Source organism: Mirounga leonina, unplaced genomic scaffold (genome assembly GCF_011800145.1).
Source record: "Mirounga leonina isolate KUSES-001 unplaced genomic scaffold, KU_Mleo_1.0 Mir_165, whole genome shotgun sequence".
NCBI lineage: Eukaryota > Metazoa > Chordata > Mammalia > Carnivora > Phocidae > Mirounga > Mirounga leonina.
In genome coordinates this window covers 25,104,889-25,116,961 of record NW_023270415.1, presented here as the reverse complement: position 1 = coordinate 25,116,961, position 12,073 = coordinate 25,104,889, and the positions used below count along the sequence as shown (strand labels likewise).

At 36.9% G+C, this 12,073-nt stretch overlaps 1 protein-coding gene across 3 annotated transcripts in view; it reads right to left on the bottom strand.

Moving 5' to 3' along the window:
- The window catches only part of PI15 (peptidase inhibitor 15), a 33,813-nt gene extending 21,980 nt beyond the window's left edge, over window positions 1-11,833 (bottom strand). The window contains exons 1-2 of one of the 3 annotated variants that reach the window (XM_035011391.1): window positions 11,608-11,833; window positions 10,731-11,071 (exon numbers count right to left, since the gene is read on the bottom strand). In XM_035011391.1, coding sequence (XP_034867282.1) covers window positions 10,731-11,003 — 273 coding nt within the window. In that variant the 5' untranslated portion in view covers window positions 11,004-11,071; window positions 11,608-11,833. The remainder of the gene's footprint in view (window positions 1-10,730; window positions 11,072-11,607) is intronic. The other 2 variants (XM_035011390.1, XM_035011389.1) reach the window with 2 other exon arrangements.
- Between the last annotated feature and the right edge of the window lie 240 nt (window positions 11,834-12,073).

The following is a 12,073-nucleotide window of genomic DNA, read 5'->3' as shown; positions in this document are numbered from 1 at the left end:
ATGTGGGAGAAACATATACAGAACTTTCTGAAGATCTAAAATCTTGGCAAAAAAAGATACAAAATTTAAAAAGGATCCTTCCCTAGGCATGCGGGGTGGGTGTCTTTTTATGATAATCACCTGTGACAACAAGGAATAACCAACCAGACCCTAAAAAGGAACTAAGCCATTAAAGGTGCTCAATGGTGATATCAATAGAAATGTTAACAGGATTTAAATTGCCTGGTTAGCTTTCTATAAAAGAAACCTTAAACCAACCTTAAAGGCCTTCACTGGCAACCCTGTCGGGATCCCTCTCACACTTGAGAGCTTTTTCTGTATCTTCACTTAATAAACTTCTATCACTTTACTCACTTTCTGTTGTCCACGAGATTCATTCTTCGACTCTGTGAGACAAGAACCTAGCTCTCCTGCATCGTATCTCTCTATCTATCCATCTGTCATGTATCTATCCATTTTATTTCTGTGATATCCTTTCATAGTTTTTATTGTTGTATCTCCAATTCACTATATACTCTTCAGTGAAATATGTATTTCAGATATTGCATTTTTATCTCTAGAAAACTCTTTTAGCTATTTGAAAATTCTTCATTATATACATGTTTTCCCTGAAATATTTGAGCATGTTTATCATAACTTTTTAAACTTTCTTTTCTGCTAATACCATCATTTATGTTTCTATTGTCTGATTTATGTCTTTGCTATGTATCCTATTTTTCTGCTTCCTTATATGTCTGGTACTTTTATTTGATGTCAAACATCATGAATTTTATGTTGTTAACAAAAATGAAATAAAATAAAAAATAAAGCAATTGCTTTCCACTATAATGACACTGAACCTGTATTTAAAATATGCAACTCATGAGAACACGAGAATATGATCCGAATCAGCAGAAGGTGCCCACTAATTTTGCAAACTTAACTTTAGGATGCATCCATAGAAGTAGAATAAATGGAGAATGATTTGTCATTGCTACTCTGCACTTGTCAGATCACATAAATTCTAGCACCTTACTGTAAGAAGAGCACACATGTATTGGAACCCAACCTAGACGACAACAGGATGAAAGGCATTCCTTGCTCAGAGCCACCCTGCTTCCATTCCCAAAACAATTTAATGGGCACCATTCATGTGTGTATGTGAAAAAGTGTGGGTCAAAAAGTGTGGGAGGGAGTACACTGATTTTCTATTTATTTAATAGTACAACTTCTTACCTTTTCCAGCATTTTCAGGAGGCAAATATCTTTTTGCAACGTTCCCTGATAGGCTACTTTGGCAATACTCTGCATGCAAGAGGTGCTATATATAGCTACTTAACACAAAAGGGCTGAAGGCTAAGAAAAAGCTGCGTGACTTGAGATTAAGGGTCCAAGACATCAATTTCACAGCTTTCAAAGACTTGAAGTACTATCACAGTGCAGAGTTTTCCTATATGGTAACCAAGGATAGAAAGAGTACTGGGAGTAAGATTTGATTCCATGTGAAGAAATACTTTCTAATATTCAATGAGGTCCTCAGATCAAATGCATGTAGAGAAATACCTTAGCCAGTGGTCTCAAGAGCAGGAGATGAACACATGAAGGGGAAAGCATGGGCTTTGTTGTCATAAAGAACTATGTTCTCATCATTTTGGTTTACCTGCTGCGTGACTCTGGGGAAGTTATTTATGCTCTCCAAGCTCCAAGTTTCCTGTTTCTAAATGAGAAAAATTGTCCTCATCTCTCAAGACTCCTCTGAGGGTTAAACAAGATAGTGACTGAAGAGTATTTAGCACAGCCCTAGGAGGACAAGGGTGTATTTAATGGTAGACATTATTATCATTGGGGATGCAGGCACTGGAATGGTAGTGATGACAAGTGAACTAGAAAGCCACCTAAAATGGGAAGCAGTGTGAGGTGCACTTTTGATCATGTTATCTGGCAGCCTAAAGTTTAAGACACACCAAGCTTTAATCTCAACAAAGCAGGCAATCAGATAAAGTGAAAACAGATAAACCCTGAAGCAACTAAATAATCAGAAACAGAATTGTATATAGATAATAAGGAGCCTGCTTCCAGCGGAAGTAATATCAGACAGTGAAAGATAAAAATTAGAGAACATTTTAGATGTCTTAAAACTTATTAATTCCCTTCCTTAAATCCCTCTTTACTGTATGTTTTATCTTTAAATTTTAAGATCATTTGTTGATGGATTCTAGTAAGAATTCTCCTTCCCAGGGAAATATAATACCCATCACCTACCATTTAATACTGGAATTATGAGCCAGGAAGACATTTTCATGTGTGGCTAATTTTTTTTACCAACTCAGTGTTGCAATAATCTAAAAACTGATTTCTTGATTGTTAAACTATCCTGTGATACACATGCATACGCCAAATCATGCCATTGCCCACGTGGTCAGAAGAATTCAGATGCCTTTCCGCCTACCTCCTGCCTGCTGAAAACATGATCTCACTGGAATGCAGAGACCGATCTGGTAGAATGTTCATATTCAATGAAATTATGAAACATGAATTTGATGCACCTTTTAGGAGAAAAAAATATTGTGTCCTGAAGCAACATTTCTCAACTGTTTCAGTTTGGAGTATGTGGTGTGAAACTCTAAGAGTCATGAAAAGTTTAGTCTAAAAACACAACTTGTTGGGCATTGTTCCATATTCATGTAAAAAAAAAATGTTTGGTACCTGATTTAGACACTATGGGTAACACAGACTGGAAACATCCGAATCCCATGCCTCCAAACCTCAGTCTGTGATGTATTTTATGCCAAGCATTTTCCTTGACCAGTTTAAGCTGTTAGTCTTGATTTTCTCTACCCCCTTCCTACACCAGTCTTCAGAAATTCTCATAGACTATTAAACATCTCAAGTTCATAACTATTTAATGGCCACTGACTAGTACATGCTTTTTAGATATGCTAAGTTCAGGACACCAGACCAGCCAGACTAGTCAACCTCTATTATTCTGAAGTTCCTTGATTAGTTTCCAAAAAGCCTTATCCTGAGCATGTCAAAAGAACTAGGTGGGCCTGGTCCTACTCAGGCCCCTGAAACAGATTTGGATTTGTGTGGATTTAAGCCTCAGCACTTATTTAAAAAAAAGATACATGAAACTTTCTTGCAAAAATTCTTGAGTAGATACCCAGACATAAAATCATCCACCCATGCTGTCTCTGTGACACTACCCTACCCCTATTATGAAAAGTGGTCCGTGTTGATTACCGAAGCATATTCCTATCCAAAAATTTTTATAGTAGAAGAATGTTCCCTCCCACATACTAGCTACTTTTTTCAACCTTTGTAGATGTGTACCCTGGATGATAAACCTGCAGCCACTTAATGACTACCTGAAACCTGCTCTTGATTTTGTGTTCTTCAACTCTGAGAAACCCAATTGTCCTAGTCAAATCACAGAGGTATCCTCCTTGGTTGTGTCATCATATCAATCTTCATTTTATTTCATAATGTAGATCACTCACTCCTATGTTTTAAAAGAGTTACTTATTTATTTTAGAGAGAGATGCAAGAGTGGGAGGGGCAGAGAGAGAGGGAGAGAGAATCTCAAGCAGACTCCACGCTCAGCACAGAGCTGGACATGAGGCTCGATCCCACGACCCTGAGATCATGACCTGAGCCAAAACCAAGAGTCTTATGCAACTGTACCACCCAGGCACTCCCAAATCACTTACTCTTATTGACTTGATCCCTAACTCCACTTTGTCGCAATCCAATAGGCTTCAATGTCAGAGTGTTCATTCATCTCTCACCCAGACCAGTAAAACAGCCTCTAGACCTCTCACCCGGTCTTTATTTCTGCTCTTTCTAGTCCTTTCCTCACCTTGTAGCCAGAACAACCTCTCTGAAATGCAAATTAATTATATAGCTTCCCCGCTTAAAACCTTCAATAACTTCCCTTGATTTTATAATAAAACTAAACAAGTTTTTGCATGCCTTTTCCAGCCTCATCAAACACCATTTATTCCTCTTATACACGATATCCAAGTCATACTGAATTTTTATCCTTGCCTTCAATGTACTATTTACCATCTTAGAGCACCCTACCATACCTACTACATCTTCCCTATCTCTATACCTTAAGTCCAAGTCTGGGCTAAGTATGTCTCATGTAATCCCAAAGCACCCTATATTTTTTTCTACTTTAGCACTCAATTCATTGCTTTTGCATTTATCTGTTCACAGTTCTTCCTATAAAAGAGTGTCTTTCCACTCCCCATTGAATCTCCCAGCACAGTGCCAGGCACATGAGTAAATATTGTGGAATGAATGATTGAATAATGAATGACTCTTGCCCATCAGACCACTATAGCCACACATTGTTTACATCAGATGCCCAGAAAATGTTAAAAGACTTCATTCAGGTGTTCCACAAATATTTATTGAGTCTTCTCTGTGGAACAGATATGATGCTAGGTTCTACAAATACTCAGCAGGAATACAATAGATTTATTTTTCTACGCTGTTGTATGTGGCCAAATATCATTTGCCATCAAAAAAGCAGTGTTGTAATACTAGGAAGTATAGTCACTATAGCCTTCATATGATTCAGAGCTTTTCTGTCTACCACCTAATGGTGAGGTTCTGAATCATACTGTGTTAACATTTCCATTTGCACTTTAGAGCCTGTATTCAAAATGGTCACAAAGAAAATGTTCTCAACCTTCAGGTGGCTCCATACATGAAGAGTTAAATATTCATATATAAGTAACACTAAGTAAGTAATATTAAGCAACATGCACCTTGAAAGAAAATTCCTACAAAATGTGCCCAGTCTCCGTTGGAAGCCAAGACACTTAAAAGGCTCTACATCTATGAGAAAAGGAATGTGGAGTTCCAAAAGTGCTGGAGAAATGCCTTCCTGTCAGCAGTCTTTCTCAGCTCACCGCTGGCTGGCAATGGGTCTCAGGAGGGTTTCTAGTAGTCATAAAAGCATTCATTGAAAAGATTTAGGTTAAACACAGCAAATTTCTCATGTTTATAACAAGAAAATTGAGTTATCCTTCCCAAATGAGAGGAAATGTGCCATTTGGGATAATATATGGTTTCATTTTTAAAAAAGAAAAAAACAAAGACAAGGAGAGACATCACAAGTGTTTGGTCAACTATTGAATAAAGAAAAAAAAAAGGAGTTTAACATCATCTACATTCTCTTTCACATGAGGCCCAAATGAACAAAATCAGCATTTTCATTATTCCTGAGTCATAAATTATTATAGGCAAATAGTTTATTGGCTCTTTCCAAGGATGGATTAATCTATTCTCCATTCATTCATTGGAGTCATGCTTTCTGTTACTTTACTACCTTCCATGACTTGGTAACCAGTATTCTTCTCTTTTCCAGAAAAGTCTAGGAAGCCTTATCCTTTTAGCTCTGCAAATAATATTTGCAGACACCAAACAAATGAAATGGGCCATATTATCAACCTAGTGAAATTATATTACACCTTTTCAGCTTTAAATTGTTCAGTTCATACCCACCATTATCTTTTCACTGTCCCTAACCTGTCTTTCCATCATTGTATATTGACTATGAAGACTGCTATCTCATGCACCATGCTTCAGTTAGCTGTTCATACCTGTTGCTGTGTAGGTGCAGGTGTCTGACTCCTTCTTACTTTGCCTAAAAGGAGTGGTACTACTAACTCAGTGATTGCCCCTTCCCCAGCCAACTTCACTGGCAATCTAAACTCCATCAATTGCTAGGGCCATCTTTCTAAAATGTGGCTCTGATGCCACTCTAAAACTTCTATAGTCTCCCTAATCACCTTTTATGAAGTGATCCTCAGTATTTTCTCAAACTCCTCAAAAATATGGCTAACACATTATGCTCTTCTTCTCCTGGTGATTTTGTGCATGCATTGCTTTATCTGCTATAACGTTCAACCCTGCCCCTTCCTGAACATCTATCTCAAATGTCCCTCCTCCAAAGAGCCTTGATGATTTTGCCAACAAGAGATTATCACTTCTTTCTTTGATTTCTCCATGGTATTTATCTGTACCTCATTGATTACATCAATCTTATGCAGCAGTGTAGTCTACTGAATTATATGTTTAGTGTTTTCTTTCTTGTTTGTTTTGTTTTTTATGGTTTTTTTTATGTTTATACTTTAAAGACAAAGATTTCTGTTATCAATGGATCTCATCCTCTTATGGAGGGAACTCAACATTTTTACAATCAATTTATTCAATTGACATGAATTCAAGGAATATCTTACAAATTTTACTCCATGTGTGAGTCTTGTAATTTCATTCTTCAGGGGATAATTCTTATTCTAAGAAACTAGCGTGGTTTGTGGTTTAGAGTCATGGTTTAAGCTGCCCTTAGAAGAATGAAAAACAGCTGGTGTCCAAGGAGCTCTGGAAATTTGTCAATAAACTAATTGTGGAACAGAAGCCAAGAGTAAAGAAGTTTGACTTGCATATCTTAAGCCCTATCTATTTTATTATTATTTTTTAAAAGATAATGTGTTTAGAAAATTATGTATTTTTTCAAATATGTATTTTTTACTAAAATCATGGACAAAATATCCAAAGAAAATATTATACAACTATAACATAAATGTCAACACTCTGCATTCAAATTGCCTCTACTTTATTTAGTCTACTTTATTTATTTAGTCAAGGGTACACTGCCATAACCAAGTACTTAAAAGGAGTTAAAATCATTTAATTTTGAGGGACTCTTTTAGAATTTAGGAAAACCTTTTTGTTTTAAACTTTAGGTGCATGTGGTAAAATATCATTATACATGATAATAAAATTTCCATTAAAATATATATCAAAATTGATGCTACTTATAAACATATAACAGTTCATAGGGACTTCAACTAAATTATCAAATAAAGGTTGATCACTGCCTATACTCAAGAACTGGCTCAAAAAAATAGAGATACAAAGGTGAATAAACAGGGGCGCCTGGGTGGCTCAGTTGGTTAAGCGACTGCCTTCGGCTCAGGTCATGATCCTGGAGTCCCGGGATCGAGTCCCGCATCGGGCTCCCTGCTCGGCAGGGAGTCTGCTTCTCCCTCTGACCCTCCTCCCTCTCATGCTCTCTCTCTCAAATAAATAAATAATAATAAAAAATCTTTAAAAAAAAAGGTGAATAAACATAGATTCAGCACCTAGAAAGCTCGAAAGAACTATATAAATAAGTATAGATCAAGTTTGACAGTTATGAGAGCAGAATAACAGACATGAAGTGTTCTTTATAGCAGTTAAAAGAAGGAGAAATTGATGGGATACCTGCGTGCCTCAGTCAGTTAAGGGACAGACTCCTGATTTTGGCTCAGGTAATGATCTCAGGGTTGTGAGATTGAGCCTCGAGTAGGGCTCCCTACTGGGGGCGTGGAACCTGCTTAGGATTCTCTCTCTCCCTTTGCCCCCCCCCCCAAAAAGAAGGAGAAATTGAACATGGTTGTGAGGGTAAAAAAATATCAACAAAGGACATAGCATTCTGATATGAAACTTGAAGGTCAGGGTTGTAAATCATGGAATAAGCTAAGGAAGAAACAGATGGAAAGAGACAGCCTGGGAAGAAGGTTTAGAGAGAAAAACTGTGGGTGAAAGAGACCCAAATCAGGCCAGCATGGTTAACAAAAACCCTGAGCTGAAGACCATCTTTGATGAGGCTCCCGTGGCTGCTCTCACACACAGATGAGGATTTGAACATGCGGCTAGTGGTCCTAGTGAGGTAAGGGTCCTAAGTGTTTGAGGTATATAGTAAGGGTTAGGAATGGAGCTGACTTTAAGACTGCTCACAATCCAAATCAATGCTGAACAAGTTAAAATAAAGGTAAATGGTGAATTGAGAGCTATATTTTTCACCTGGCTTAGAGATTAGTCATTTACAGTTTGTGTTCCAACCTCCAAGTGGCCTATTATGTTGTACTTCCTTCAGTGTTTCATGAGGGATCCATGTGAATTATTTCAATGACTCCATTTACTCAAACAGTCCTTCTACCTTACAATTTCATAAAATTGAGCACATTTTTCTGACTAATCAGTTTTGTCCTTCTTCAGGGCCTTTTCCGTTGCTCTTCCCTCCACCTGGGAAGCTCTTCCCTCATCTATCAGTGTGGTGGACTCCCTCACCTCTCTCCAGGACACTCTTAGTGAGGCCTTCCCTGGCCACCCTATTAAATTTCAAAATCTCACCACAACCTGCTTTATTTTTCTCCACAACCTTATCATCTTCTAATGTACTATGTACTTTATTTATTTATCTTGTTTATTGTCTGGTTTCCCACCCAGGGGGTCAAGGACTGTCTATTTTATTCATGAATGTAACCTCAGTGTTTAGAGTAGTGCCTGACATATAGTAAATGCTCAATAAATATTAAATGAATAAATACATGTGCAAATGAATTACATGCAGTATTTACATGACAATTTGAGATAGTCATATTTAATTTTATAGAACTTACTGTTCCAATTACTGCTTCTTATTAACTTTACTGAGTAAAGGAGGATTTATAAATCATCTACTGACATAACTGGCACTATATTTGGTTCTTATAAAATAAATCATATCATAGTTCCTATATTTAAGAAATAATAATAGAATAGAATATGAATACTAAGGATTTCAGCTGGCATTTTAAAGGAGGAAACAAAGATAGGCTGACACCTCCAGGGGTTTCCCCCAACAGAGCATTTAATAAACCTTGCCAATGGAAAGATGCTTCCCAACACAAGCAATGACTGAAATTTCATAGACCTAAATTCTAACTCCATTAATACCATTCACTGTCCATACCACCTTGGCCTAGTCATCAACTTTTCTAGGTCTAAGTGATTTCATTTGTAAAATGAAGATCACAGTCTTAACCTCATAGGGAGAATGTGAGCTATCAAATGAGATCATCTATGGAAACAATTAGCCAAGTCATTGGCACATGGAAAAAATTAAATAAATGCATGTGGAATGAATGAATTCTTGATCAGTGGAGGAAATATAACCTGAAAAATGTGGCTTTTTCAACCATTTATACTGTGTTGTACCCCACCTTTACTCATGATGATCCCTCTGCCTTCAATATCATTAAAATAGTGAATTGCACATATATTGGTTGGTTATTATCTATATTATTATTCCCATTTTAAAGATAAGGAAATTGAGTCTCACACACATTAAGTAACTTGCACAAAGTCACAAAGTAAGCAGCAGTGTTAGGGTTTGATCTCAGAGGAGCTCGCCTCTAAAACACTTCAGCTATCTTGACCCTACTTTTGTCTGCATAGCGATGTGATTGGCACCAGGAAGTATTTCCTAAATCCACAGTCTATATATTATACTTTTCTGATCTCACATAGAATCTTATGAATATTTCTCTCCTAATTTATGGTAACTAAATAAACTTATTTATTCTTTTTTCTATGTCAATATATCACCTTCTAGAAAGTGCTAATGTTTGTTGAAGGTCTATTGTGCTAGGCTCTGGTCTAGGTGCTCAACCCCTCAACTCATACTTTCCTGATTACAACCCTATGTGGCAGATACTACGTTTACCCTCATATACGTGGTGATAAAAATGAAATAAAACATTTATGCAGGTTATATTTCAGGACTGAGAATTGAACCCAAGCATTTAGATTCCAAAGCCCATATTCTTAATCATGAAAGTATAGTGCTATTCCTACACCAGGACTGATTATATCTCCTTTTCCCCTTTCTTTATAGAAAACTCCTTAGGAAAGTGCATTTTCATAGAGTCTAAGTTGTACTTCTATGAAATATGACTCTCTTGTATTTGGCAAGTCTTTATTTTTCCTTTAACTCTGACATCTGCAATTAGTCAAACTTAAAAAGCTTATTTAAATAAAAGAGATGAATTTAGAATCTGATAGAAACACCAGATTTTAGGTCAGCATTTATAAAAAGTTGTTAGTGGTACCACCTCCCCACCCCAACTTAGAAAAACCAGGCTGGTGATCTTCATTGCCTTAAACAGACTCCAAGCTGTGCTCTTAGAAGGTACTGGACCCCTTGCATAAATACACAACAAAAAATAAAGTAACTTTAAAAAACACAGCTACCCTTTCAATACCAACTCAAGGGTTTTGTTTTATTTTTTACTTCCTAAGTAGAGTGATTTAAACAGAGTGCCTATTTTTAAAAGAGCAAAGAATGTGTTCATGGCAAGTTGGAACAGTGTGCAAGTGCATGGCTTCACTCTTATCTGAACGACAAAGCATTAAATCACAAAGAGGAAAAAGTCAACATGTTCTCTGAGAACACAAATAGATTAGCATCAGGAAGAGCTTTGTCCAAGAAAGGGAAGAGACACCTACCCAGAGAATAAATCATGTACACAAAACCTATAATTTTAAAAAATTATTTTCAAGAAATGTTTTAGCTGATAAATATGACCATTAGATAAACAAAACACAGAAAAAGTTCCATGTGAATATTTTTTTAAAAGTGTACCTTTCAAATGTGGTCAGTCAACATACCCCATTCTTTATCTCTGTTTCTTATATAAGACCTGATCCATCAGTGGTTATGGAACACACAAAAGAAAATGAGACCCCCCCCCCTTAATTCTATGATGGAACAAAATTTAAGCCTACTAGGCATATAAGAACCTTTCCTAAGTTAAAATGTATAGCAGAGCTCCATATCCTTTAACATATAAACACTCTTTAGGTTCTTCGACGAACAATTTAAATCCAGCGTCCTCACTCAGAACTCAAAGAAAACAAATTCCTCTTACCATATATTCCATGTTTGCTGCTGGTGGGAACACCTTGCCCCGAACTTGGTTATGATAATCAAGAATGGCGATCATGTCATTCTGCGAAATGTAGCGCTTCCGCCTGGCTTTGGGGATATCCGCAGAATCTAGTTGTGCTTTTAGTGCTGCTTCAATATCAGTGAAATTATTGGTTGGCGGGGATGAGTCAGTGGAATTGAGTAAGACGACAGCACTTGCTTCACAGAGAAGGGAGAACAGGAGTGCACTGCTGACTGCAGAGACTGCTATCATTTTGAGGGATGGAGAAGGAGAGGCCACCGAGTTTACTTTGCTTTAAAGCAGAAAGGTAGAGTTAGGGTCTATGAGAAAAGAAAAAAAAAAAAGGGCCAGTGGGTATGAATTTACAAAGTCATCATTTGGGAGCATTGCTTGGTTTGATTTTCTCTGAAAAATTCAAACAAATGTTGAACTCACGCCTAGGAAACAATCTATAGTAGTTGTTATACATTTCACTTGGTGTTATGAGGCAGATTCCTAAAAGAAACTTCCTATAGCTAGAGAAAAATAAACAACATGACTACTAACCCTAAAATGAATGTGAACCATTTGCCCCAAATCCCTGCACCACATAATGAATTACTGCATATTTTCAGAGGGAAATCTTTAGGAATTGAAATTAATCTTGAGAGTGAGAAAGGAAAATGCATCACAAGTAACAACAGAGAATGTGCTGCTATTGTGTCCCAGACATACATGGACACCAAGGGATAGAATACAAACAAAAAAAAAGTTATAATAAGTCTATCTCATTTCTAAAAAAATAAAATAAAATAAAAATGTGAGCTAGTATAAAATCAATGCATGCAAAATAAACTTGTTGAGCTAAAGAGCTTACCTCTGCAGAATGCCAAAATGAATACACTGTTCTTCCAAAAATTTAAAGTTCTTTGCTAGGTTGTAGCATGAACTCTTATAAGAGTGTGTCTTATTACAAGCTCTCAGAGAGCAAAGCTCTGCAAGGTTTGAATGCTGCTGGCTGCAGGAGCAGCTAACAGCTTTTATATGTCACAGTCTGCAACTTCCAGAAAGGGCAGTCTTTCTTAGGGTCTTTCCCAGCCAAAATCAAAGGGGAGGGGTTTTGGATAGAAAAAACAGTGATTGGGTGGCAACCTTTTTATGTGGGTGGTGAGGAAATTGAGTCACACCCACAGCTTACAAAGTACAAACCATAAAAGACAAACCCCTTTTCTCTGGGCTTCCACCTTTTCTGTAAGTGGTTAATTTTCCTCATTTAATGCTTTCTAGTTCCTGGTTCCCATACAAAAAAGAGGAGAAAAAAAAAAAAAGAAGAAGAAGACTGA